Source organism: Vanacampus margaritifer, chromosome 4, assembly GCF_051991255.1.
Source record: "Vanacampus margaritifer isolate UIUO_Vmar chromosome 4, RoL_Vmar_1.0, whole genome shotgun sequence".
Taxonomy (NCBI): domain Eukaryota; kingdom Metazoa; phylum Chordata; class Actinopteri; order Syngnathiformes; family Syngnathidae; genus Vanacampus; species Vanacampus margaritifer.
The window spans coordinates 4,372,156-4,395,956 of record NC_135435.1 but is presented as its reverse complement, the minus strand read 5'-3'; the positions used below and the strand labels follow the sequence as shown (position 1 = coordinate 4,395,956).

Sequence of the window (23,801 nt, the reverse complement as noted above, 5' to 3'; positions counted from 1 at the left end):
TCATCAAAATCAGTTTTTGTGACTTTGACCTTCTTATTCTAAAGAAAAAAATATCTTGTTACGACTTATTGACTTATTCAAGGATCTAATTATGTCATATGAAATATTTTACTTTGATTTATATCTATCCATAATATATATATACAGCATAGTTAGTTTTGCTGTTAGCATAATACTGCTATTATTGTCCATTGGGGCATTTAATAAAAAACTATATATGTATAGCTAGGTCTGATGCCACTGAACATTTAAAGCGGTTGAAAGTGAAAAAAAGTTTTCATAAATGACTAAGTTATCACACTTCAAAGGAAAAGCCTGATTTGGGACAAAATTACAAGAATTTTATGCAGAAAATGCCATTGTGTAAAAACTGGGCATGCATAAAAAAAATCTATTGTTATGACTTATGGACTTGTTTGAGCCTCTAACTATGTCAAATGAAATATCAAAATTAGTCTTTTATATATATATATATATATATATATATATATATATATATATATATACAGCATAGTTAGTCTTGCTATTAGCATAATACTGCTATTATTATCCATTGGGGGCATTAAAAAATAAAAATAAAAACTATATATGTATAGATAGGTCTGATGCCACTGAACATTTTGAGTAGCTGAAAGTGAAACAAATATTCATAAATGACTAAGTTATCACACGTCAAAGGAAAAGCCTGATTTGGGACAAAATTACAAGTACTTTGTGCTATTCGGAAAAATGCCATGGTGTAAAAACTGGGCATACATAGAAAAATTCTATTGTTATGACTTATGGACTTGTTTGAGCCTTTAACTATGTCATATGAAATATTAAAATTTGTCGTTTATTTTACATATATATATACAGCATAGTTAGTCTTGCTATTAGCATAATACTGCTATTACTGTCCATAGGGGGCATTAAAAAATAAAAATAAAAGTAAAAACTATATATGTATAGATAGGTCTGATGCCAGTGAACATTTTGAGCGGTAGAAAGTGAAAAAAATATTCATAAATGACTAAGTTATCACACTTCAAAGGAAAAGCCTGATTTTGGCAAAAATTACAAGAATTTAATCAAAATAAAATAACGGGCAGGGGTTTTAAAGGTCCATAGCAACCAGTATCCATCCATCCATTATCTGGCGCTGATCATGGGTTGGGTCGTGGGGGTAGCAGCCCAGACTTCCCTTTCCCCAGTCACTTCAACCAGCTTCCAAGGCATTCCCAGGCCATCTGAGAGACATAGTCTCTCCAGCGTGTTCTGGGTCTTTCCCAGGGCCTTCCACCGCCAGTGGGACATGCCTCCAGGGAGGTGTCCAAGAGGCATCCGAACCATATGCGCGAGCCACCTCAACTGGATCCTTTCAACGTGAAGGAATGGCGGCACTACTCAGAGTCCCTCCCGAAAGACCGAGCTTCTCACCCTATCTCAAAGGTAGAGCCCGGACACACTGCAGAAGAAACTTATTTCGGCTGCTTGTATCCGGGATCTTGTTCTTTCAGTCACGACCCACAGCTCGTGACCTTAGGTGAGGGTAAGAACGTAGATCGACCAGTAAATCGAGAGCTTCGGCTCAGCTCCTTCACCACAACGGACTGAGCCCGCATCACTGCAGATGCTGCAAATCCAAATTACTGTCGGCAATGCAGACCAAACTCTGACACCGATCATACAGGGACCAAACAGCTTGTATCAGGGTGTTCGGTACCCCATACTACCGAAGCACCTCCACAAGACTTCCCAAGGGACACAGTCGAACGCCTTCTCCAAGTCCACAAAACACATGTAGACTGGTTGGACAAACTCCCACGCACCCTTGAGGACACTGCCGAGTTGAGAGACCCAGCCCCACAACATCCAGAGCTTTTAGGAACTCCGGATGGATCTCATCCACCCCCTGGGCTTTACCACCGAGGAGCTTTTTAACCACCTTGGCAATTTCAACCCCAGAGATTGGAAAGCCCAATCTGCTTCCTCAAAGGAAGGCTTGTCGGTGGAATTGAGGAGGTCTTCGAAGTATTCTCCCCACCGACTCAAGACGTCCCGAGTTGAGGTCAGCAGCACTCCCATCTCCACTATACAGTGTTTATGGTGCACTGCTTTCTCTGCCTGAGACGCCGGATGGTGGACCAAAAGCCGTCCGGTGGACCAAAAGCCGTCCGGTGGACCAAAAGCCGTCCGGTGGACCAAAAGCTGTCCCGAAGACATATTCCATGGCTTTACTGAACTCCTCCCAAGTCCGAGTTTTTGCCTCAGTGACTGCCGAAGCCGCGTTAGGCTTGGCCAGTTACCTGTTAGCTAAGAAAATTTGATATGAGTAAATCGGGCAAAATTTTGTATTTTGGCCTCAAGCCGAAAACAACTTTGAAGATGCTATTAAGCTTACAATTCATCTATTGAGGCATCATCTGCCAAAGTTTGCTTGTTTAATTCTTGCTACTTGTGTGTGTGTTTATTTTACTGAGGTCATATTCTGCATTGGGAAATTTGATTTAAAAGTTTTGCATCAAAGATTATTTGCCATGCTGTGACAATAAAGTTTATTGATATTTATTATTTTATTACATCTCAAATAGATTTGCCCACAAAGAAAATTAAATTATGACATTTTGATGGTTCAACACAGTTTGTTGTTGTTTTCTCTCTCTGTCTGTCTCTCTCTCTCTCTCTCTCTCTCAATGTAATACACAAGGAAAACATCAGTAATGTATAGTATTTATAAGTTACTCCAAATATGCATTGCATTATGGGACCGGGCATGGCTTAAGGACAATCGCAATTTGCCATCATCTTTTTATCTTCAGGTTTCATATTTCATAGCAAATATTTACTTCTTACTTACTTATTTCATCCAACTTAAACGAGCATAAAGTGGAAAATTGTGGTGGAAAATTGTGGTGGCAGTATGCAGCGGATTTGTTAATGACGTACGTGATGTGTCATTAGTAAGTTAATGACGACATTGAGCAATCAAAACATTACATTATTTACATCACATTATTAGACTACATGATTACGCAAAAGGCATTTCAAAACTTTTTTTTCTTACACTCAACGCTCTACTCTCCGCTGGAGGAATGTGCTGTCATGTAAACAAGCGTCTAACGCTCTTGCGACATAACTGGCTTAAGTGCATAAATGAAAGCATTCAATTAAAAGTGGAAATGGACTTGTTAAAGAAAGAGATGCTGAAATTGACGATTAACTATATTTGGATTATTCGCTGATGTTTGGATCACATGATGACCTGCTTTAAGGTAAGAAAGAGCACGTACAGCCGTGTCGCATAAATGTGCATCTCGTGCATATTCAACACATAAGTCTGGCTTCTGTTCGATTTCGTGCTGAGGGACACATTATGGTGTTTGCCACTTTTATTGGTTGTTATGTCCATTTTTATAAATCATTTGTGAATGATGTCATCACAAATTAACATAAAAATAAACGGTGTTCTCTTGTGAGATACTGTCAGATGGAGAAAGAAAATCTATTACTACACTACAAGCTAAGGCAGTAGTTAAGTCATATTTACAAAAGATATTCAGATGAAAATGAAAGAAAAATAGTGAGCAACTGAGTATCGTCGAGTTCTGCATGACGACATATTTGCCCACCAATGTGCAATTTTTTTGTTTTAAGTCTAATGTGTAAAATATCTGAACATATAAAAAAAAAAAAGCGGATACAGTTCTAACACATCTTGTGTTGGCCTTCAGTGATGCACAGCTATATTGATATGGTGGTGGGAGACCTTGCTTGCACCACGCCTACACATCTTACGAGTCCTTGCTTCTTTCCAGCACACTCCGCTTCACACATAAAGGGTCCTTGGTCACTCATTGGTGAACATGCACATGCTGCATTTATTTATAGAAGCCAGAGCTCGCTCTTTCTCACACACACACTGTGCTTTGTTACGTAATGGTGGTCTACTAAAGCAGCGTGGCACGTGACCTGAATAAAATGATGCTGAACTCTGCTGTGGGTTAGGCTTGCCATCCTCCTGCTCACGCACGCACGCACACATTCGCTAACACGTGCAAACATGTCCCTCCAACTCAGGCTGACATCACTGCAGGCCTCAAGGCTGCTCTCATCAACTGGTTGCTTGGCAACCGTTTCGTCCACAGGCACAACCAACGCACATTTAATCTGGGAGGCTAAGAGACAGGGATAAAAAAAGATAGAAAGCGGGAGAAAAAAAATCCCTATCAGCATCCAAAGCAGCAAATAAAAGGGATGTTACCACTGCTAGCGAAGTTCATTCCAGTACAGTGACGAAGAACAATGAGAGCAGGAGATTGTGCACGAAAGCATGCGAGCCGAAGATGAAGCGAGAAAGGGTGAAAAAAAAAGAGCGCAAGAGGCCGAGACCATGTGTGAATCTAGGCCATCTTCTTTGTGTCCATGTTGTCATCTGTTTGACAGTTGCAGCTATACTCTCCGAAGGCCATTTAACACGAGGGCATTGTCACCAGCTCTCTAGCAGCTCACATTCTGAGTTTGTTCTTGCTAATCTACCTTGCAAACCTCTCCACATGCGAGAGATACCCATCCCCTCCCCCATCCTCAAGAGTCTGGAGGCTGATAATCGGAGACCCCACCGGTGTATATCAGTGGGTTTATACACTGACACAACCACAGAAAGCAACAAACAAAAACAAGAGATTACAAACAATTGACAGAGTCTATCAGGATGTTCGACGCTACTTTAGGGCTCACTACTGATTGCAACCTGTTCATCAGACCAGCCTGACAGTGACTTTATTGAACTAATCACATCAGACAGCGTTCCTGCAAACTATACTCACAAAAAACAACACTCACTGTACAATATTTTGAGCTACATAAGACTGTGCAATTAGTGGCTTGTATAGCGAGGACAACTATAATGGTATGTCCCTTTAAGGGGACATTATATGGAAAACTAACATTTTAATTGCTGGTATGCAAATACATGGGTTAAATTCAAGTACAAGAATGCGGGGATGTTGAACAGCAGATCATTTGAATGAGACAGACTCCACAAAAAACATCCGATTTTAACAGGCTACCAATAACCCTCACTTTAGACATGGACTACATGTAAATGGCTAATTTACTCTGAGAACCAAATAATTTGTAATCCAGTGACATGATGAATGTTGCATTAATGTAAATGAATGATAAAACAAAGTAATGTGTTCACCAACCAGCAATACATAGCAAACTATCATAACTACTGTAGAGTTAACATTGGTATAAAGCCATGAAAAAAAAGATACTTCATTATGCATTATTCATAACTCATTCTGTTAAAACACATTTATCATAATGTGGAGTGGCATTAAAAGTGTTTACTATCACATCTGATATGGGAAATTCAGCATACACAATTTTTTCCCCTTGCATGAATCATAATGCATTAAAATACTTCAAGCTCTATTCAGAACACCCCTTCGATAGAGGAAGTATATAGTCCAACTATACAGTACATATTGTACCATATATTCACTTTCATGAGAGGTAATGATAACAAAAAAAAGCTATGTACTAATAGATTTTAAGAGATTACAAAGAGAGTCAACCTCTCTAAAACAACAGCTTTATAAGCCAGTGGGCAGCCATCTTGCATTGCCACAGTTACTGACAACTTCTGTTCGTATTTTGCAAAAAAAAATAAAAAATAAAAATACCCTTCAGTGAGTGTTTTACCCTTGGATCCCCGTATGGAAGAATGGTGTCGTGAATCGTGACTTAAGAAGGTTAGGTTTACATTTAACATAGATTTTTTTCTTGATGGGCTTTGCTTTCACGTCATTGTTGATGGTTCTGACTACATGATGCAGACTAAACTTTGACAAGCATTCGGATATACAGTATACCTTGTAAGACAAAATGTATAATTGCATTTTTATTGATGAAATGTGCATGTAGCGCTTCTCCCAGACTTATTGGTACAACCGTATGGTACACGCGATGGCATTTTCGGCGTGGAGACAGAAAATAATGAGAAAACGCCACAGAGGAATCAATGCATTCATTCAAGTTAGGCATGCTTTGGGAGTGGCAACACAAGAAGGCTGCCAGTTTCACCTCTTGCTAAAGCAAGTAAGTGGCATTGTTAGTCTGTGATTTAAACCCACTGAGTGGAATTTGATATGTTGATTTGTGTTTGATTCCGATTCAGCATTAGATGCAAGAGTTCACTACCTTATTCCAAGACACTTTGACAGGAATAAAGAGGAGCCTAGCGGTTGATCAATAATCTGAATGCCAGACAATTAGAGAGAGACATATAAGATTTGTTACCTCATAATGTCTTATTACATGATTAAATACAGGCAGCAGAAGTGAACACAGATCGAGGAAGAGACAAAAAGGGAAGTGGTCTAATGACACTGGGAAAAGGGGCTAATGTGTTGTAGTATCAACTGCTTAATTTAAACTATAACTATAACAGATCCATTTGCAAGCATTAAACAGAAATAATAAAAATCTTCAACAAACTTGAGCCATGTTATTTTTGTTGCCTCGTCTGAGGACTAGCATCAACTTATGAGGCGGGTGCTCTACCAGTGAGCTAAACACCACCCCATTCTTTTTGTCTCTGATAATATTCCTGTCTTCCGAACATATTGACACCTTTGTAGTCTACGGAATCTTATCTAGACTATGGCTGGGTACCATATGGACATCATCATTTCATCATCATGAGAAAATGTCCCATGAATATGACGGTGACAAAAGTGAATACGCAAGCGGAGAGCCGAGTATGGCACGAAAACAGACAATGGACCCTACCTGTGAGGGTGGACTGGGGGAACATGAAGAAAGAAGAGATGAAGGAATTACGGGAGACTGGAGGAAATGGAGATGAGCTGTAAAATGAAATGAGTACAAAGTATAAGGTCAACAGACCAAGCACACGTGATGGAAATGAGGATAACATGATAGCATGTGGCATGAAGTGTGAGGACAGTGCTGCAAGGCAGGATTTGAGCAGCTGCTGGGCATCTCACTGTAATTATCAAAAATGGATTTAACCATTTTGATCTAATAAAACAGAAAAAAAGAAATGCCCGAAGCAATCAAACATTTTCCAGTGCTTTCTACACCTCTCTGATGAGCAATGGACTGACTGTCCATGCAAAATGCATGCCACCATTGAATTATTTATTTTGCTTTTTATTCCCACCCCCCATTCAGAGATGTGAGGTTAAAAAAACATGAGCTGATGTAGTTCAGGTACTGCTTCAACAAAACCATTGTCCACCTTCTTTGGGTTTTATAAACTGGATTCTGACGGATTCTGTCCCTCGTGAAACATCATATCATCAAGTAACAAGTCATATTTGACACTTGTCATTTTCGCACACACAAAAAATCGTGAAATTGAACATTGGCCAAAAGTCAGAAAAAAAAAGAGATAACTTTGATTTATTGTTGAGGCAATTGCACAATGCAAGCACAACCAAAATCAGATAAGCCAAATCAAATAATGACACCAAAGGCAAAGAATCCCTCTTAACTCTAGAAAACAAAAAATAAAATCCCTATCTGAAAATGAAGCCTCCAAACTGCCACCAAGCAGTATGAAGAATTCTCTCAAAATCTTTGACAGGAACAACATGCTTGATTTATTTCACAAACATTTTATAACCTCTACTACAGGACAAACCACACAGTCTGATCTGAGGACATTTCATTACATCAGACTTTTAATTTCCATTATTATACACAAAGCCCTCAACACAAGATATTCATTTAAAATTGATAAATTGGACTGCTAGAAAGCTGGCAGCAAATCCCGTTACACCACATACATTTTTAATCTCTCCCTGATTATCAATGATATTCCTCAAGTGTAAAAATATGCCTTTGTTCTCCTACTGTGCTGTTAATTCAGGCCAAACACTCAAACATAAATTGGATTCTGTCTCTTATTAAAGCAACAGTACAGTGTCCCAACCTCGACAGCAAAAAGCTACTACAAAGAGTTAAGCATAAGATGTAAAAAAGCAAAGTGTGATGTGGTGGGTGCAATTCTGACATAAAAATACATTTATCGTACTAATATCCACAGGTCACAAACCAAAAACAACCTGAAAGACCTCACAATCTGAAATTGCTAACACAAACAAATGAAAGGTGGTACTGTCTCGTCTTGCATGGCCAAATAATGTACCCCAATCTCAGCCTTAATATATTTCTGAGATAATATATTTATAACACTATTAGCGCAAAAACTGTCTTAACAAAGGACTAAATGAGAAATATGTTCAGCCAGCAATAAGTCAACAGTTAAAAAAGAAGTGTGTCATTATATATACCTTGTTCCAAAGGTCCCTTGGTTTTCTGTGGGGGAGTCGAGGCTTTCTCCCGACTTGGGTGGCCTATCGCGATTCATGTGTTGCAGAATGGAGCTCAACTCTGTGATAACTGTGTTCTTGGTGTCTGGTGTAGATGGAGGGCTATGAAGCTCAGGGGGTTGATCACCCCACAGCTTTGATGTCCTTTGAGTGGGCGTTCTGGGAGGTTCAGAAGATGAAGTATGAGCAGGAAGAGCCTGAGGCGGTGAGCCATACGATTCTGGTGGCTCTTCAATGAGAGCATCATGGTAAAGTGAAGTTCTGTTGATGACTGATTTTCCTTTGGGTTTGGGCGGTACAGGGGGTCTATCCACCAGGAAGGAATGCCCATCTGCAGTAGCATAGAGGCTCTCCAGAGTGGTGTCACAGAAGCCTCCCTCTGACGAAAGGGTGGAGATGCTGGACACGGTGCTGGTGGTCTCCATGTGCTGAGGATCTCCACTGCTGCGGCTGTCTACCTCTTCGATACCAGAGTCACCGATCCCTGACTCTGGGTCTGGCGGGGGAGGAGGGTATGAAGGCGGAATACTGTTCGTTACCCGTTTGTGTGGATCCGTGACAAGTGGAGGGGCATGGACGTTGTACGGTGGTAACAGAGGCCCCCCATTCCTTCTCTGTTGCTGAAGCATCTGTGCAATGGCACTGGCCTGGTCATCGGGGATGTCAATGCTGTTTGCAAACTCTAGGGGAGGTGGGAGTGGCTCTGTGAAGTCAAAATCCTCATCAATGTCAACTGATGCCAGAGGAGGAGGGGGAATACGGAAGGGTAGCTTCACAGGTTCATCCAAGGATTCCCCTAATGGAATGCTACGTCTTCGTGTTGAGGAGGACTGGGGATTAATAGACAATGTTGGGCCACTGCGAAGATCAGGTTGATTGGGGTCTTTCAGCTCAGATGGCCTGTTGCTGTCCTGCCCTTCCAACTCTTGGTTATTTAACTTGTTGCTTGCCTCTGTGCTGGTGTGAACCATTAACAGCCCAGCTGACTTCGGAGTGTCAGCCACATCTGCCGGTGCACTTTTCCTCTCCTCAACTGCCTGATGTTGTCGCACCTCTCGGGCCGCGTCAGTCTCGTATTTCTGCTCCGTCATCTGCCTCCGCAAGCCCCGCCGCCCCGGACGGCCCATGGTTGCTGAGGAGATTGCTGCAAAACTCGTCTCAATCCCAGATCGCAGCTTGGTGTCAATAAAGAGTGGCTGGTTGAGGTCTGGTTTGTGGCTTGGCTGGAGGGGGAGGGACTGAGCTTCGTGTTTGGGAGTTTGCGAAACCTGAGAAGGATTTTGTTGTTGATTTTGATGATGATTTTGTTGCTCCTTCATTGCTCGATCACGAGCCGCGAGAGCCAAAGCAAGAGGAGAATTAGGGTCCAAGGGTTTGCCAGTGACAGGATGAAGGTAAGTCCCATTGGCCCTGTAGTGGCTCTTTGGCGGAGTGGCTGGGAGACTAACAGGGCTGTCGAGGTTGGGACACTGTCCTGTTTTAGTGTTTAGAGGCTCCCGAACAACTGTGGGCTCTGGGGTGTTGAAATCTGTCATGTTTCCACTGCCTCCCCCGACAGGAGGTCCGAGATGCACAGGTGGCGCCATCATCCTTCTAAGTCGCTCGTCACTACCAAACATGCCTTCATCGATGGACTTTGACTGCCGTAGGCGAGGTGTTGGGGCAGGACCAATTAAGTCATCATCCCCCATATCTATTGACTGAAAAACAATAGAATGCTTTTTTGCCTCAAGCCTTTTCTCACGGTCTCGCACCGCACCAGCAATAGCTGCCGCAAATGGGTTGCCGAGAGACATTGGGTCTTCAGGACGCAGACCGCCACTTCCACCAACAGTTGGCATTAGAGATGGATGTTCTGGAGTGGTGGGCTCAATCTCCATACTGCTTCCCTGGCTGCTTTTCCCACTGCTGCTTGTGGATGGTTCCTTGACAATGATGGTAGGAATGGGGATGGAAGAGCATGTTCGCTCAACAGGTGTAGTAGGCATGGAAACTGGGCCCGAGGGGCTTGCTGGCATATGACATGTTTTTTCTGGACTGTCCTCGACATTTGACTGCTTTACTAGCATGCCCTTCCTTCGGGCTGGTTTCGCTGGCACATACAAATTTTTATTGCCTACCTCGGAGTAAGGGTTTTCGGGCACCGGCGTGCGCCCTCGATTGCGCATGCTCTCAAAATGCTCTGAACTCTGTCTGTGATAGCCCCTCCTCAATGTACCAACATCTGTGGTTCTACTAATAGTCGTCACTGCGTTAGGTGAGTTCTGGGTGAAGCTAGGTCTTGATGTACCGTAACTCTTGGGTGTTGAGCTAGCAGGCGAGTTGTAGGCAGGTGGTGATGGGGGTGAAATGGCTGGGGGAGGAGGAATATCCTCTGATGTATCTGGCATGGAGAGGCTGCGGGAGAACTTAAGTAGAGGAGGCGTAAGGAAGCCCTGTTTTTCGTCCTCTGTTGTGCCTTAAAAAAAAGTGAGCAGAAAGAAAATATAGATTTATGATATATATTTTTTAAACTAAATGTTACAATGAATACATTACCCAACAATTTAAATGTGGTTCTATATTTTTATTATTACATGTCCTTAAATAATTTAGTGAGTCTTTTTTCTTACACTTGACGGTACAATCACAGAATATCAAATTAGTGTGTGTGTGTGATACATTTACTCAAAATGATTTCAATTTGCAAAGAAAAAGCGGACAATAATAACCTTTCTAGCTATCTAATCAATACGAAAGGTCAACCACAGTATTGACAAACAAACATTTGCTTTTATTGACAAATGTTTGCAAGAGATGCTCTGTTTCATATGTCAGTTTTAAAGGATCAAATTTAGAAGACCAAAGAACATTATGTCAGAAAATGGCCGTGAATTTTGCTGTCAGAGGAATAGTGTTATTAATTTGAGTTGTTGTTGCAATGAAGCACAGTGACACAACACTGTTCATGATTTTTCAGCTAAATGGCCTCCAGTTTTATCAATGAAGAGTGTTCACTTTGCTGACTTTTGTAATTCCTCTATAATTAGCTTTAATAACATTTGAGCACACACAGCATGTTCTCAAAGCATTAATATACTACAATGATACTGCATAACGGCACAATTTACTGCAACTTTTCAGGTTGCCAGTCACCAGCCTTACATATTACATACACATTCAAATGTTTTCATACCTATGGACTTTTGCTTCCGAAGCAGGCCCTTCTCTGGTAGCCCCAGAAAGGCCCCTGGCACAGTGGGTGGAACCACTGCTACTCCCTGGCGGTCATGGTACATGGACTGCAAATGAGAATATGGTTAATAACAGGGGAAACAAGCATTTTTCATTTACCCCAAACCCAAAATAGACCCCGGGGTTACCCCCTTTTCTAACCCGAATATACTTGGTCATATAAATGTGTGGGGTACTGTACCTCCATTAAACGGAACATTCATTTGTGTTCTGCGCATGCTGTATTCGCAAGGAACCTTGTCTACAGTACAGGAACTACTTTTATGCGCGGCAGCCATCTTACGTTGCCTCTATCTTTGTGAGCCTAATTTGAATTTATTGATTTTTTTCACGTTATTTTCTGTCTCGATGGTGAAAATGCCACAAAGTGCACACACACACACACACACACACACACACACACACACACACACACACACACACACACACACACGCACACACACACACACACACACACACACACACACACACACACACACACGTGCGTATAGGTCCATGCGCCTGTTATACAACCCACTAAATATACACAAGCAGAGTTTCAAATATTGACAGCATGTAAACATAGTCATTGATGATGTCATAATATCTATTTCATTTTGGACGAATATTTTAACTAACAATGCAGCAAATTAAAAAAAAAATAGACAAACAATAAGTTGTTTAGCTATAGTAGACGCTCAGTCATCCACTGGGACCAATACTCTTTAACAAGTCCCATGAGGTCTTCAATAAGAGATTGCGGCCCAGATCCAGAGCTAGACAACCTTCTACAAGAACCCAAAAACTAGAGGTGTGAATTGCCTAGTACCCTGCGATTCGATCTGTATCACGATTCATAGGTTACGATTCGATTTGATACCGATTAATCTTGATACGAATCGATAAGTCAATTATTGCGATTTTTTTAAAACTAAAATTTAGAAAATACTGTAATATCCCTATAGATTGCCAAATCTATTTTTTTAACACCCCTACCAAACACATTGTTATTATTATTATTACTTAACGTATTTGCAGAAGATAAACAGTAAATACACACAAAATATGCAAACCACTCTCGTGCATTGTTACTCCTCCCGCATGACATGATTAATCACTCAAATTGGTTATTTAGGTAAGGCAGGTAAGCAGTGAGAAGAGAAACAGTAGTTCAAGGAAGCAAGCTAAGGGTAAAAGGCTAAAAGTCGTGCTTACAAGAAAACAGCAAAAGGAAAAAAGGAGGTTAAATCCGGTTGTCAAAATATATATCCATCCATATATCCAATAATTTTTGCTGATTTAGTTAATCAAGAAACACAAATTGCTTAAATTTAGCTATAACCAAGTCATCTTTGTCCGTGGCCAAATCCGAAAAAAAGAAAAGAAAAAAAGTCTGACCTACCTAGACCTCATCAACATACTTTTCTAGAATTGTACCTGTTAGAATTGAATAATTAAAAAAATATACAATTGAGTTGTTATTCTTACATTTAATTCAGTGGGTGTAATCAAGCAGCGACTGGATGGCCGTGGCTTGATTGTTGCGATCTTCATATCAACTGGCAATGCCTTCTGGGCGTGCGTCATCTCATCAACTTTATCTGGAAAAAATAAATAAATCATAATTTCATGAACAAAAAAGATCGGTTTTCAGTTTGCAAAGCTTCAATAAGGATCTCATGAGCTAAATGCAAGCTAATCCTTCACAAGATCCTTTCCTCCACGCTCAGTTGCGGATGAAACTGCAACAGAAAACACTAAGACGTAAAACAGGGGGAGCAAGTGGGCTCAGATGGAATGTTTTGGGTGTTTCAAGCCTTGGAAGCCGTGCAAACGCAGCCAACACAATAGCATCATTCAAGTATTAGGGTTGTTCCTCAGTCAAGACCAAATGAGGAATTAATTGTTCGTCTGTCAAGTATGCCGGGAGCTTTCTGTCAGGTCTCACTTTTTTTTTTTTATTGAATCTGCAACAGGTAAAAAATGTCAACGGCATGCTTGTCTAGACTGAACTCCCCTCTGCGATGATGCCATTAGATAGAGCCCACCTTATGTTATGCTGATAGAAGCTACATGCTAGCCCTAATCTAGCCTCACATCACCTCCCTGACTGTTTTTCTATAGTATGTAGAAAGCTTCCATGCATTACGGGGTGTGATTACTTAGGGTGACTCGGAAAACAATCCTCTTCTTCTGCGCATCTACACACAGAGGAGAGGAATGGGGAGGAGGGATGTTAAGAGGAAAGGAAAGTGGAGGAAAGGAGCATCAATGACCTTAACTCCTTTACAATAGTCAGCACAGTTACACGTACACACACACACACGCACGCACGCACGCACGCACGCACGCACGCACGCACACACACACACACACACACACACACACACACACACACACACACACACACACACACACACACACACACACACACTCAAGAAGATAAACATTCCCTTTCTTTGGAAGCTGCCTTCTAATTGGATTGCAGCTCCATCACATCACAAAACGTGTAACACGGTTGCCCTGGTAATCTATCTCTGACTGAAACATTTCTTGGAATAAGCCTGTCTCTCTCCTTACGCAAACACATATACACATGCACTGTAGTCACTCACAAATACACAAACAACAAAAGCCTGCAGTGACACAGGGGGAAATAAGAAACACACTCATGAAGAAAAAGAAATGACAGCAGATTTTTTTTTGTAGGTCTGACCTTATTGATAAACATTGACTTCAAGCAGAGGTGGCAAATCCAGGTCCAGAAAGTAAAAAGCCTGCCACAGTTTGGCTTTAGCCCCAGGTGCTAGCTAGCTACCTAGCATCAGGGGTTAAAGCCAAAATGTCACAGGATGTTTACTTTCTAGACCTGGATTTGTCACCTCGTATGTATGACTTGTTTTATTTGTATGTGTTTTCTGATGTTAGTGTTACAAAAGAAGATTGTGCGTCATCCTGCATAAAAGATTCAAGAAACAATTTTTGGTGGACTACCAACAGTGCAATATCTACTTAAAACAAAAAAAGACCCAATGGACAACAAACTTTTAAGTTACAACATCAAATCATGCAGTGGCTGAGAAAGACAACAACAGTATCAAAAAACGCAGTAAATCAAAAACATTATGCTACAGGAGTGACATTATTTCATTTGACTGAAGCTAAAGTCACAATTACAAAAAATATGAGTGTTAGTTCAGAAAGGTGGAGAAAATAAAGTAAATATATAATGTTAGCATGCCTATGATAACTTACCACCTTTCTTTTTCCTTAGAGTGGCTTAAGGGGTGACAGAAAACATTGTTGAGTCTTGCGAGTACAAGACAGGCCCCATTTCTTTGGAAAACATATTTCATCAATTTGTTTGCTAATCATATTTAAAAGTGAGTTCCTGTGATACACCAGTAAACTTTTTAGTCATTCTAATGAAATCAAATATATATATATATATATATATATATATATATATATATATATATATTTTTTTTTTTTTACCCAGCTAGCTATAATACATACAGTATGCAGTACACTTACCACAGCTACTAAACAGTTCTGTTAAGTAACTGGAACATCAACATGTAAAATCAGCAGCGCAGGAAAGAAAAACATGCTGACCACATTTATCTTCAGTCAGCATTTTTCTATGGAAGTCAAATTCATCCGCTCGCCATTTATTTATTCACCCGTCACTCCTTTCCATGCTCTTTGCTCACTTTTGACACAGGGCAAAATACTGCAATTAGTAATTATGGATCCAAGTAACAGTTCTGCCAGTGTACAGTAAATCATGAGCTGCTAAGAGAAATAATTTAATAACAGATTGACACATTGATTTTGAGCATTTGCCTGACTCATTTAGCATATAAAAGCACACAAATGCAGGCAAAAATGCATTTCAGGTCTCTGGTCCCCAGGGAACATGATATATATATTTTTGGAGCTGAATATTATATAATATTAGGGGCCACAAATGAGTGTTTTAATAGTGTTTTGGCTTTCCGATGGCCACAGTGTCATTGCAATGACTTTTTCCAGTTGTGTGGTGGATATAGACCAATTTAAGATGGTAGGGAGTCGGGACCAATTGCCAGCGCCGCTAGACACCCAACGAGCGGGGAAGTGGAGAAGCAGAGGCGAAGGGAGCGTGACCAGGTCGCAAATTAATCAAGGGAGGGAAACACTGTGGGGTAGCTACTGCAACATATTAACAACTGCGCAACAATTTTTAAAAAACTTTTATTTTATTCCTTCCCCACTCCAGCTGTACCGGCAAGCCCAATGGTCATTCAGAACTGGGGCATAACTCATTAATACTGGGGCACGTGCTGTAAACAATTTAACAACAAATTTGTGTAGTCTGTGCCTGGCATTACTGTATGACTATCGGCAAATTTGTGGCTTGTTTATTACTAAGGTGACAAGTACAGTATTTGCCTTCCACCAGGGTTCTAAATTAACACCCGCCAAATGTGTTCAAATTCATTTTGGCGGGGGGTGATAAAAACTTACCAGCCACTTTGGCTGGTGATGCATAAGGCTATCGTGCCGGTGTCGGTACCAGATGTGATCGGGCTGCCAGATTGTATTGGAGTGGCTTACTGATGGCGTCACGCTACAGGATTGGCTGGAGATTATTTGTTTACAATTGTTCAATAAAGTTATGTGAAAAAAAAAAAAATCGGGTTGACGTCAAAACGTTGGAAAGAAAATATTAAAGATGTCATTTAAATAACAATTGGACTGAAATTCTCGAAACGTAAATAAACCTAAGGATACTTGAAGATTTAAGGAATAAAAAGATTGAAGCCCCGTCGAGCTTGCCGATGACGTCTGGACAGCAGCACTAACGAAATGCACGATTCGGACGTGTTCACTTCAGTTTGGTTTCCTTTTTAGTAGTTCACAAATCACAATACATCACAAAAATAGTCTTAATGATAATAGGACCACATTAGTAATCTAAACTGACAATATTTATCACATCTCAGGCAATTAAATTTGTGTATTTATTATTTATTCAATCTATCTGATCATTTATTCAATATATCTTGCTTTTATATTCGTAGATTTATTCACGTTTTTACAATTTCAGTTGGTACATTTTATTATTTAAATTACATATTTAATATTTTCTTTCCAATGTTTGTCGTCAATTGGATAATTTCTAGCCAATCCTGTAGCGTGAGGTGTTCGTTAGGCGACCCCGATATGATCTGGCAGGTCGATCACATCTGGGCCGGGCCCTTCCACGGATCTCCCCAGCTGCAGCGCCCACCAGAATCCCTCAGTGGAGGCAGTTACCCATCGTGTTTAAAAAGTGTTCCTGAAAGTTTGCTGAACTTCTCCTCCACACAGACAGACAGTCTTTTGCTTAGTGCAACAACACATCATAAATATCAAAAGACACATCGACCGCGCTGTAGACCAATCGGGTAAGTGTGTCTATAATGCCGAAATTGAGCAAACAAGTTAAACTAAGGAGTGGATCAACACACAAATGCCAATGTCCATGCAAATATTTAGCTCATAACATAGGCAGCATATACATACATACATACATACAGTATATACGGCATATACTGCTTGGTTTAGGTATGCATTTCCTACGTGCCCCTCAAATGTAACTTTGTGTTTGTCAACACTAGGGTAGCCCATCAATAACATGGTTTAAGTACCTGCGACATCATTGTCTTTTCATCATTGTCTTTTCTTGAAATCAAGTTAACTCATTCGAACCCAAAAACGTGTAAAAACTTTTTTTTAATACTTTGTCCTTCACTCCCCAAAACGTATTTACACTTTTTTTTCATGCAAAAGCATACAGATAGCTTTGATGCAGCTTCTGACATGAATAAGTGGCTTAAAGCAATGGTAGTTATTTAAAAAATAATAATAATAATAACAGCCAGCAGGATCAGCAAGGGCCATGTTGCAACAAGCTCTTTTTCCCAGTGTATTCACCAGGATTGTGAATAATGATGAAACATAGCAACAGATACAGATACAAATATACTTTTATTTACTGATGATAAGAAGAGACTCTAATCTTTATTTTGGTCGGTTCCATGTTTTTATAGCAATATAACACAATATTCGGTGGACATTGTAAAATCAGTCAAAATCCAGTAAAACAGTCGGGAGCGAAGGGGGTTGCTTCAGTGAAAATGGCTGCGAGTGAATGAGTTAATAGGTTTGATATTATTATACTGGTTAAGCCCTTTGAGAAACTCAAGTTCACAAATAGTTAAGAGTTCATTAAATTACAAAAAAATTGAAAACAGAGACGTTCATACATTAAATTAATTTCATTAAAACATAAATAAATAAAATAAATATAAATAACATTGCTTAACTCCCTTTCTTTTTTCTTTTTTTTAAGAATCAAAATTGATAATCATTAGTGGAAGTGGAATCAAATCGAAAAACCATAATCTGAACTGGAATTCAAACAATACCCGACAGTGACTCCCACATTTCCAATAAATACTGTGCCATAATGCTACAATAGTGACATTAATTATGGTCATTGGCTGTGCGAATGCTGGTATTTCATGCTACAGTCTAGAGTGCAACAAGTGCGATAAACAAACTGAGGTAGTGTGAGGAAGGTAGATTATAATAGCAGAGCTAAAGTTTAAAAGAAAAATGCCTGTTGGAAATTCATTATGGTTGGTAACTTTAGAGAGTTACCAGCCACAAGGACTGGTGATGTAAAAAAGTTAATTTAGAATCCTTCCTGACACTATAATTATATTATACAGTGTGCCAATATGTACTATCAATATTTCGAGGCTGTTATTTTCAGGTCAAATTATTTTTTATTTATTGCATTTGTTTGGCTCTATTTCTGCTCATCACCTAGTAACTGGATACATTCGTTTCTTTATCTTCAGCCTTTTTCTCATGCTACTTTCATTATGCCTTTTTATCCTTCCTTTTCTTATCTCCTTCATTCCGTACTTTCTCATTATCCGCTTGTATACGTCTTGGCAACATGGCAAATTAATGCAAAGATAAGACTACTCTGAGGTGATGCTCATCAACACAGATAATACAAACTAAGTGACAGACAAATAAAGACATTCATATCATACTAATGACATTTTGTTTATTAATGTAATGGTTTGTTATAGCGACAGCGGCTTTCATGCAATATGGTATGAGTGGACAGGAAATGAGGAAGGAGCGGCCAACTCAGACGGAAACTTGAACAGCATCATCGCCAACTAAAAGTCATTTGGCTGCTGCAAGCTGGCGAAGAAACAAGCTGGGCAAAATCGGCAGCGAAATGTTGTGCAGCGTAAGGTGCTTACCTTTATCCACTACTTATTCAGTCAATTAGAATATGATAAAGGCACAAGCAAAAAGAGAGGACTTGTTAGACAATAACTTCCCAAACACTGACCACCTGGAGTCAAATGAAATCCAGCAAGCTCTTACCGAGTTCCTCTAATTCGGACGTCATTGACTTGGAGCGCATGGACAGGGCAGTAGTGGGAGCTCTTTTTGGTGGTGGAGGAGCTGAGGGTCAGACATAGTTAACACAAGTACCAGTCAAGTTATTAAGATAACAGAGGCCAGCACAGAATATTCGACAATAGTTGTTCACTCAATGACATTTCATTCACAGAATCAATTCTATTTATTGTCTTATGTTCTCAGATGAGGTCAACTGATTAGCATTATTTGCAAGATACAGATCTGCCATAAGACTTTCTTACAAGTGCCTGTAAGGCATTGGCATAAAAAAAAGAAGCAGACAGTGAGGAAGTAAAAATGCATATAAATAATGCAGAGTCTAAAATACTCCAGAAACAGCCTTACAAATGTTTTATAAGGAAGAAAAGTGCATTTGCTACACACACGAACGCACGCACGCACGCACGCACGCACGCACGCACGCACGCACGCACGCACGCACGCACGCACGCACACACACACACACACACACACACACACACACACACACACACACACACACACAAAATACTTTGGTTAACTGCTCTCTAACTCATTATTGTCAACTATATTGCATATAGCTCAAACAGCATACTGGCTGACTTTTGAATGCAATAGTAAAAAATGTCATAGCGTCATCAAAATGAATGATTCTTTCTTTGGGCCATGTAAACATCTCAAGTACGGTAACCAAATAACATTATTGCCTGTGTTCAGCACATACTAAAAAAAAAAACTGATGATGGAGAGATGACTTTGAATCTAATCCATTCCTTGTGTCCCTTGTGGAATACAGTCTTCACTAGGATATTAAGGGATTTACTCATCATATTGAAGTTTTATAAGTTTATTTAGACAAGGAGCAAAAGTTAAATCATAAAAATACAAGTTACATAGCAAACTGTTAATTATAACTACATTTTGGTTAAACTAATGGGGATAAACAAACTGGATAGTCAACACTAAGCTCAATGCCTTTCTTAAACAAATGGACAGTGGACAGTAAATTTCATAGAGTCAGTTTTATTCGACAAAAAAAAAAGACTATGTTCGGTCCCACTCTAAACAGAGTAACTTTTACACTTGGAAGAGAGTAAAATATCTTCTTTTTTTTTTTTTTATTACTCAAGGGTTGAGGAACAATCCCACAACGTTCAGCATGGGATATAGCCACTTTATGGCACAGTTAATGTTTGGTAACCCCTTCGGACCCATAGATGATTGCAGTGGACATGACATAGTCACGTGTCTAAACAAATAAAAACATAATTTGGATGATGTCAACACTTCTGGTTCCTGATTGGATCCTAGCTAACCAATCACAATCGCTAGTTAATTTGAATGATGATGTTCATGTTAAAATTTTTATATATAAGCTTGGTAAGTTTACAACATGTTACAGCTATATTATTCTGGCGTTCACTATAAAAAATAAAAACATAAGACAACCCCACATTTTTTCTCCATGTTGTTCTTATGTGGGAAAAGATTCAAAATCAGTTAAAATTAGTTTATAAAACTAAAAATTTCCCAGCAGAAAAAATGTGGGTCTGAAGGGGTTAAGATATTGCTGGTGTCTCAAAACAAGATTAAAGATGGTCACAGCGGTACAAGGATTTGACCTGACACCAGCGATATACTGACACAGGAGGCTGGCATGGCTCAGCGGGTAGATTGGCCATCTCCGAACCTGATGGTACTGTGACTATTCCTCAACCCTTGAGTGATTAGATTTTTTTTAAAAATATCTTACTCTCTTCTAAGTGTAAAGTTTACTCTGTTTAGGACCGAATATAGTCTTTTTTAGTGTAAAATTTACTCGACGAAATTTACTGTGTAGATAGTTTATCAGGTAGAATAAGAACAATGAAAAAAAGATTTTTCACAAACTGCAGGTTGGTGGCACTTAAAGTTGTGTTCCTGAATCCTAAAGGACTATATTAGACATTTTGAATTTATATATATATTTTAATTTAATGGTGAAAAAGTGTTTTAAAAAAATAAATGAAGACAAAGTACTATTTATCTTCTTTTGTTTTGCTGATCCGAAAAACGATTTGATACGTGACTCAAACCGTGATCCAAACCGTGACTTCTGTGCACCAATAATACCTACAGAATCTAATACCAGCCCATGCCTTGATGTGACAAAAACATATTTTTTTCTGTTTTAATTCTTTTTTAATCATTCTTTAAAATACCTTTTTTCCGTGCTGTGTCCTCAGGGTCCAGATTCCGGCTCACTGTCACCACTTTGATCAAGAGGCGGTTCCCACCCTGACGGATCATGTTGACCACCTGTCTGTGGCCCACCTTCACCACATTCTCCTGATTCACCTGCAACATCAACACACAGGCACCCACACATCATTTAGCGACAGGGTTTTAAAAATGCTATTCTGACAGGAAACTCATAAGCGATAACAGATAACAGATTTGTGCAAACAGGGTGATACTTGCACATAAATGACTAAAAGTCATGTCAACAGGGTATAAAGTGATTAGTTAGTAAATTCATCGCAGTGGTTTGGATCCTGCCAGGTGTCTTTATCCTGAGCCCTGTCTCTTCTCCGCTGTGTATGTTTGTGGTGACGTCTTGAGTATGTGCACACTCGTCCTCCTTGAGATCCTAAACCTAACAGGAGTGACATCGGGATCGTACATTCCCTTCTAAGGCCTGTTGTCATTGCACGATGGTTCATTGCTACTTAAATGGCGCATTCAGGATAATGCACAAATGAACAGTTTTCTGCTGAGGAGACACAACATAACACTTCTCACTTGAAACATCACAAACTGTTGCCATCCCTGGAGTGCTTTTTCTTTCATATAAAGTCTAGAACTACAGTTTGTAGTTTTTACTATATAAAATGTATCTTATCTTAGTTTTAACTTCAAACATAAACAGAAGGTGCAGAGAGTTCCCAGTTCTATTATCAGCCGTATAATTTTGCAAAATGGTCGAAGCCAATATTCGTCAAAATGCTGAATCTCGGCGGCAATAATCGGCATAGCCGATAACCGGTCTATCCCTAGTTTACGTGTGTGTATATTTCAAGAGGTAGACCCGCGATCTGCTCACCTTAAAACGCAACCCATTTTTAATGTTATACAGCATAGGTGTCAAACTCTGGTCCTGGAGGGCCGCAGTCCTGCAGGTTTTGGATATTTCCGTTCTCTAACACAGCTGATATATGATCAGCTCATCAGCAAGCTCTGCATAAGCCTGATAACGATCCTTCTGATTTGAATCAGCTTGTGTTGGAAGAGGGAAACCTCCAAAACCTGCAGGACTACTGCCCTCGAGGACCGGAGTTTGACACCTACAGTATGTTATACAGCATTCATCAGCTTGGAGAAGCACATGCTGTTTCCTTTCTTTTTGCATTGGGCTCCTTTTTGGGTTACTTTGAATAACGGAAGGGAACATTTAAACAACGCTTAGTTTTCGAATGTGGTACGTCTTCAGGTATATTTCCGTGTTTTTATTTTTATGTATTTATTTTTTGATAAAATACATTTCCCCTCCCAAAACCAAATTTCTACTATATATATATATATATAAAATACAGTAAGAATTTTGACTGTGTAAACAGTTTGTTTACAGCAGATACGTGAGAGAGCAGCTATGGTGAACATGCATGCATTGATGCATATTAGTTTAAATTGATATGAGGTGTATTGTTACATCCATGGGAAAAAAAAAATACAAAGTAACAACAGAGGGCAGCAGGTCTGGGCGTAACAAAGCATGGAGGAAAGCTTGACGTCCTGACATTGTGTCACTCAGTAAATCGAGTTTACATACTGAAAACATCAGGCCGCAGCCAACAGTGTGTGAGACAATAAAGGACCAAAGCAAAACACCCAAGACAGTCAAAACAGCTAGTCAACTTCTGAAAGGCTTGAATAATAATAATAATAATAATTAATATAATAATAATAATAAGAAGAAGAATAAGAAGATTTTTGATTTTTGAAAAAACACATTTATTTGCCGCTCTTATTTACATTCTTTTCCTAAACACACAGGTCGGCAAGAGCAATTTCATAAATAGATAAAAAAATAAAATGCTTTCACAGCAGAACATCGCTAAAACACAGCACCTCTTCATTCACGTCGCACAGTGCCCCGTTAACAGTCCACATGTCACAAAAGCTCTCCAGACTCCTGCTCTCTTGTAAAAACTAAAATCAATAAAAAGTCTGGACTTTATCAACTTTTTACACAGAACCGTGGGATCAACTTCTGCCCCATCGTCAACTTTCCTTTTTCGGGACAACCACACACCCATCTTGGCCTGGCTCAAAACAAAGTTTAAAACCCGGCTTTCCCTCTTGAACTGGCCCTTGTGGTTAAAACCATAAATAAAAGAGTGCTTGTAAAAAACTACATTGCATTGGGTAAAAAGCCTACCAACCAAATCAAAAACCGAATGCAAACGCTCGCACTGATAAAAACAATGAAAGACTGTTTCCCTGTGTCCACAAAAGGGGCAGGTGTCCGCCACGGCCGGATTTATCGCGGAGACAAAGGAGTTCACGGCCACGATGCCCTGAAGGATCCGCCACTGAACGTCGCCATGTTTTTTGACCACTGGGGCCTTGTATAAAGTGCCCCAAGCTGGCTTCAGTTTTTCGTCCATAACTCTCCTCCATGGAGTGTCCAATCGTCCGGTAAGTTTGTTTTTATGCAAGGTCTTAACCATTGTTCAGTAAAATTGTTTTCCGGGCGCGGCTCCCAAAGAAACTGCTGGAATGTTCTCCAGCAGGGGGCCGCCG

The 23,801-nt window shown here is 39.9% G+C and overlaps 1 protein-coding gene across 6 annotated transcripts in view; it reads right to left on the bottom strand.

Moving 5' to 3' along the window:
* The window catches only part of LOC144050774 (SH3 and multiple ankyrin repeat domains protein 2-like), a 280,805-nt gene that overhangs the window by 14,784 nt on the left and 242,220 nt on the right, over nucleotides 1-23,801 (bottom strand). For 2 of the 6 annotated variants that reach the window (XM_077564354.1, XM_077564358.1), the window contains 7 exons: nucleotides 21,221-21,356; nucleotides 19,002-19,082; nucleotides 14,817-14,840; nucleotides 13,724-13,762; nucleotides 13,050-13,162; nucleotides 11,524-11,629; nucleotides 8,310-10,806 (listed from right to left, as the gene is read on the bottom strand). In XM_077564354.1, the coding sequence (XP_077420480.1) occupies nucleotides 8,310-10,806; nucleotides 11,524-11,629; nucleotides 13,050-13,162; nucleotides 13,724-13,762; nucleotides 14,817-14,840; nucleotides 19,002-19,082; nucleotides 21,221-21,356 (2,996 nt within the window). Of the gene's footprint in view, nucleotides 1-6,780; nucleotides 6,858-8,309; nucleotides 10,807-11,523; nucleotides 11,630-13,049; nucleotides 13,163-13,723; nucleotides 13,763-14,816; nucleotides 14,841-18,874; nucleotides 18,884-19,001; nucleotides 19,083-21,220; nucleotides 21,357-23,801 lie in introns of all 6 variants that reach the window. The other 4 variants (XM_077564353.1, XM_077564357.1, XM_077564355.1 and 1 more) reach the window with 4 other exon arrangements.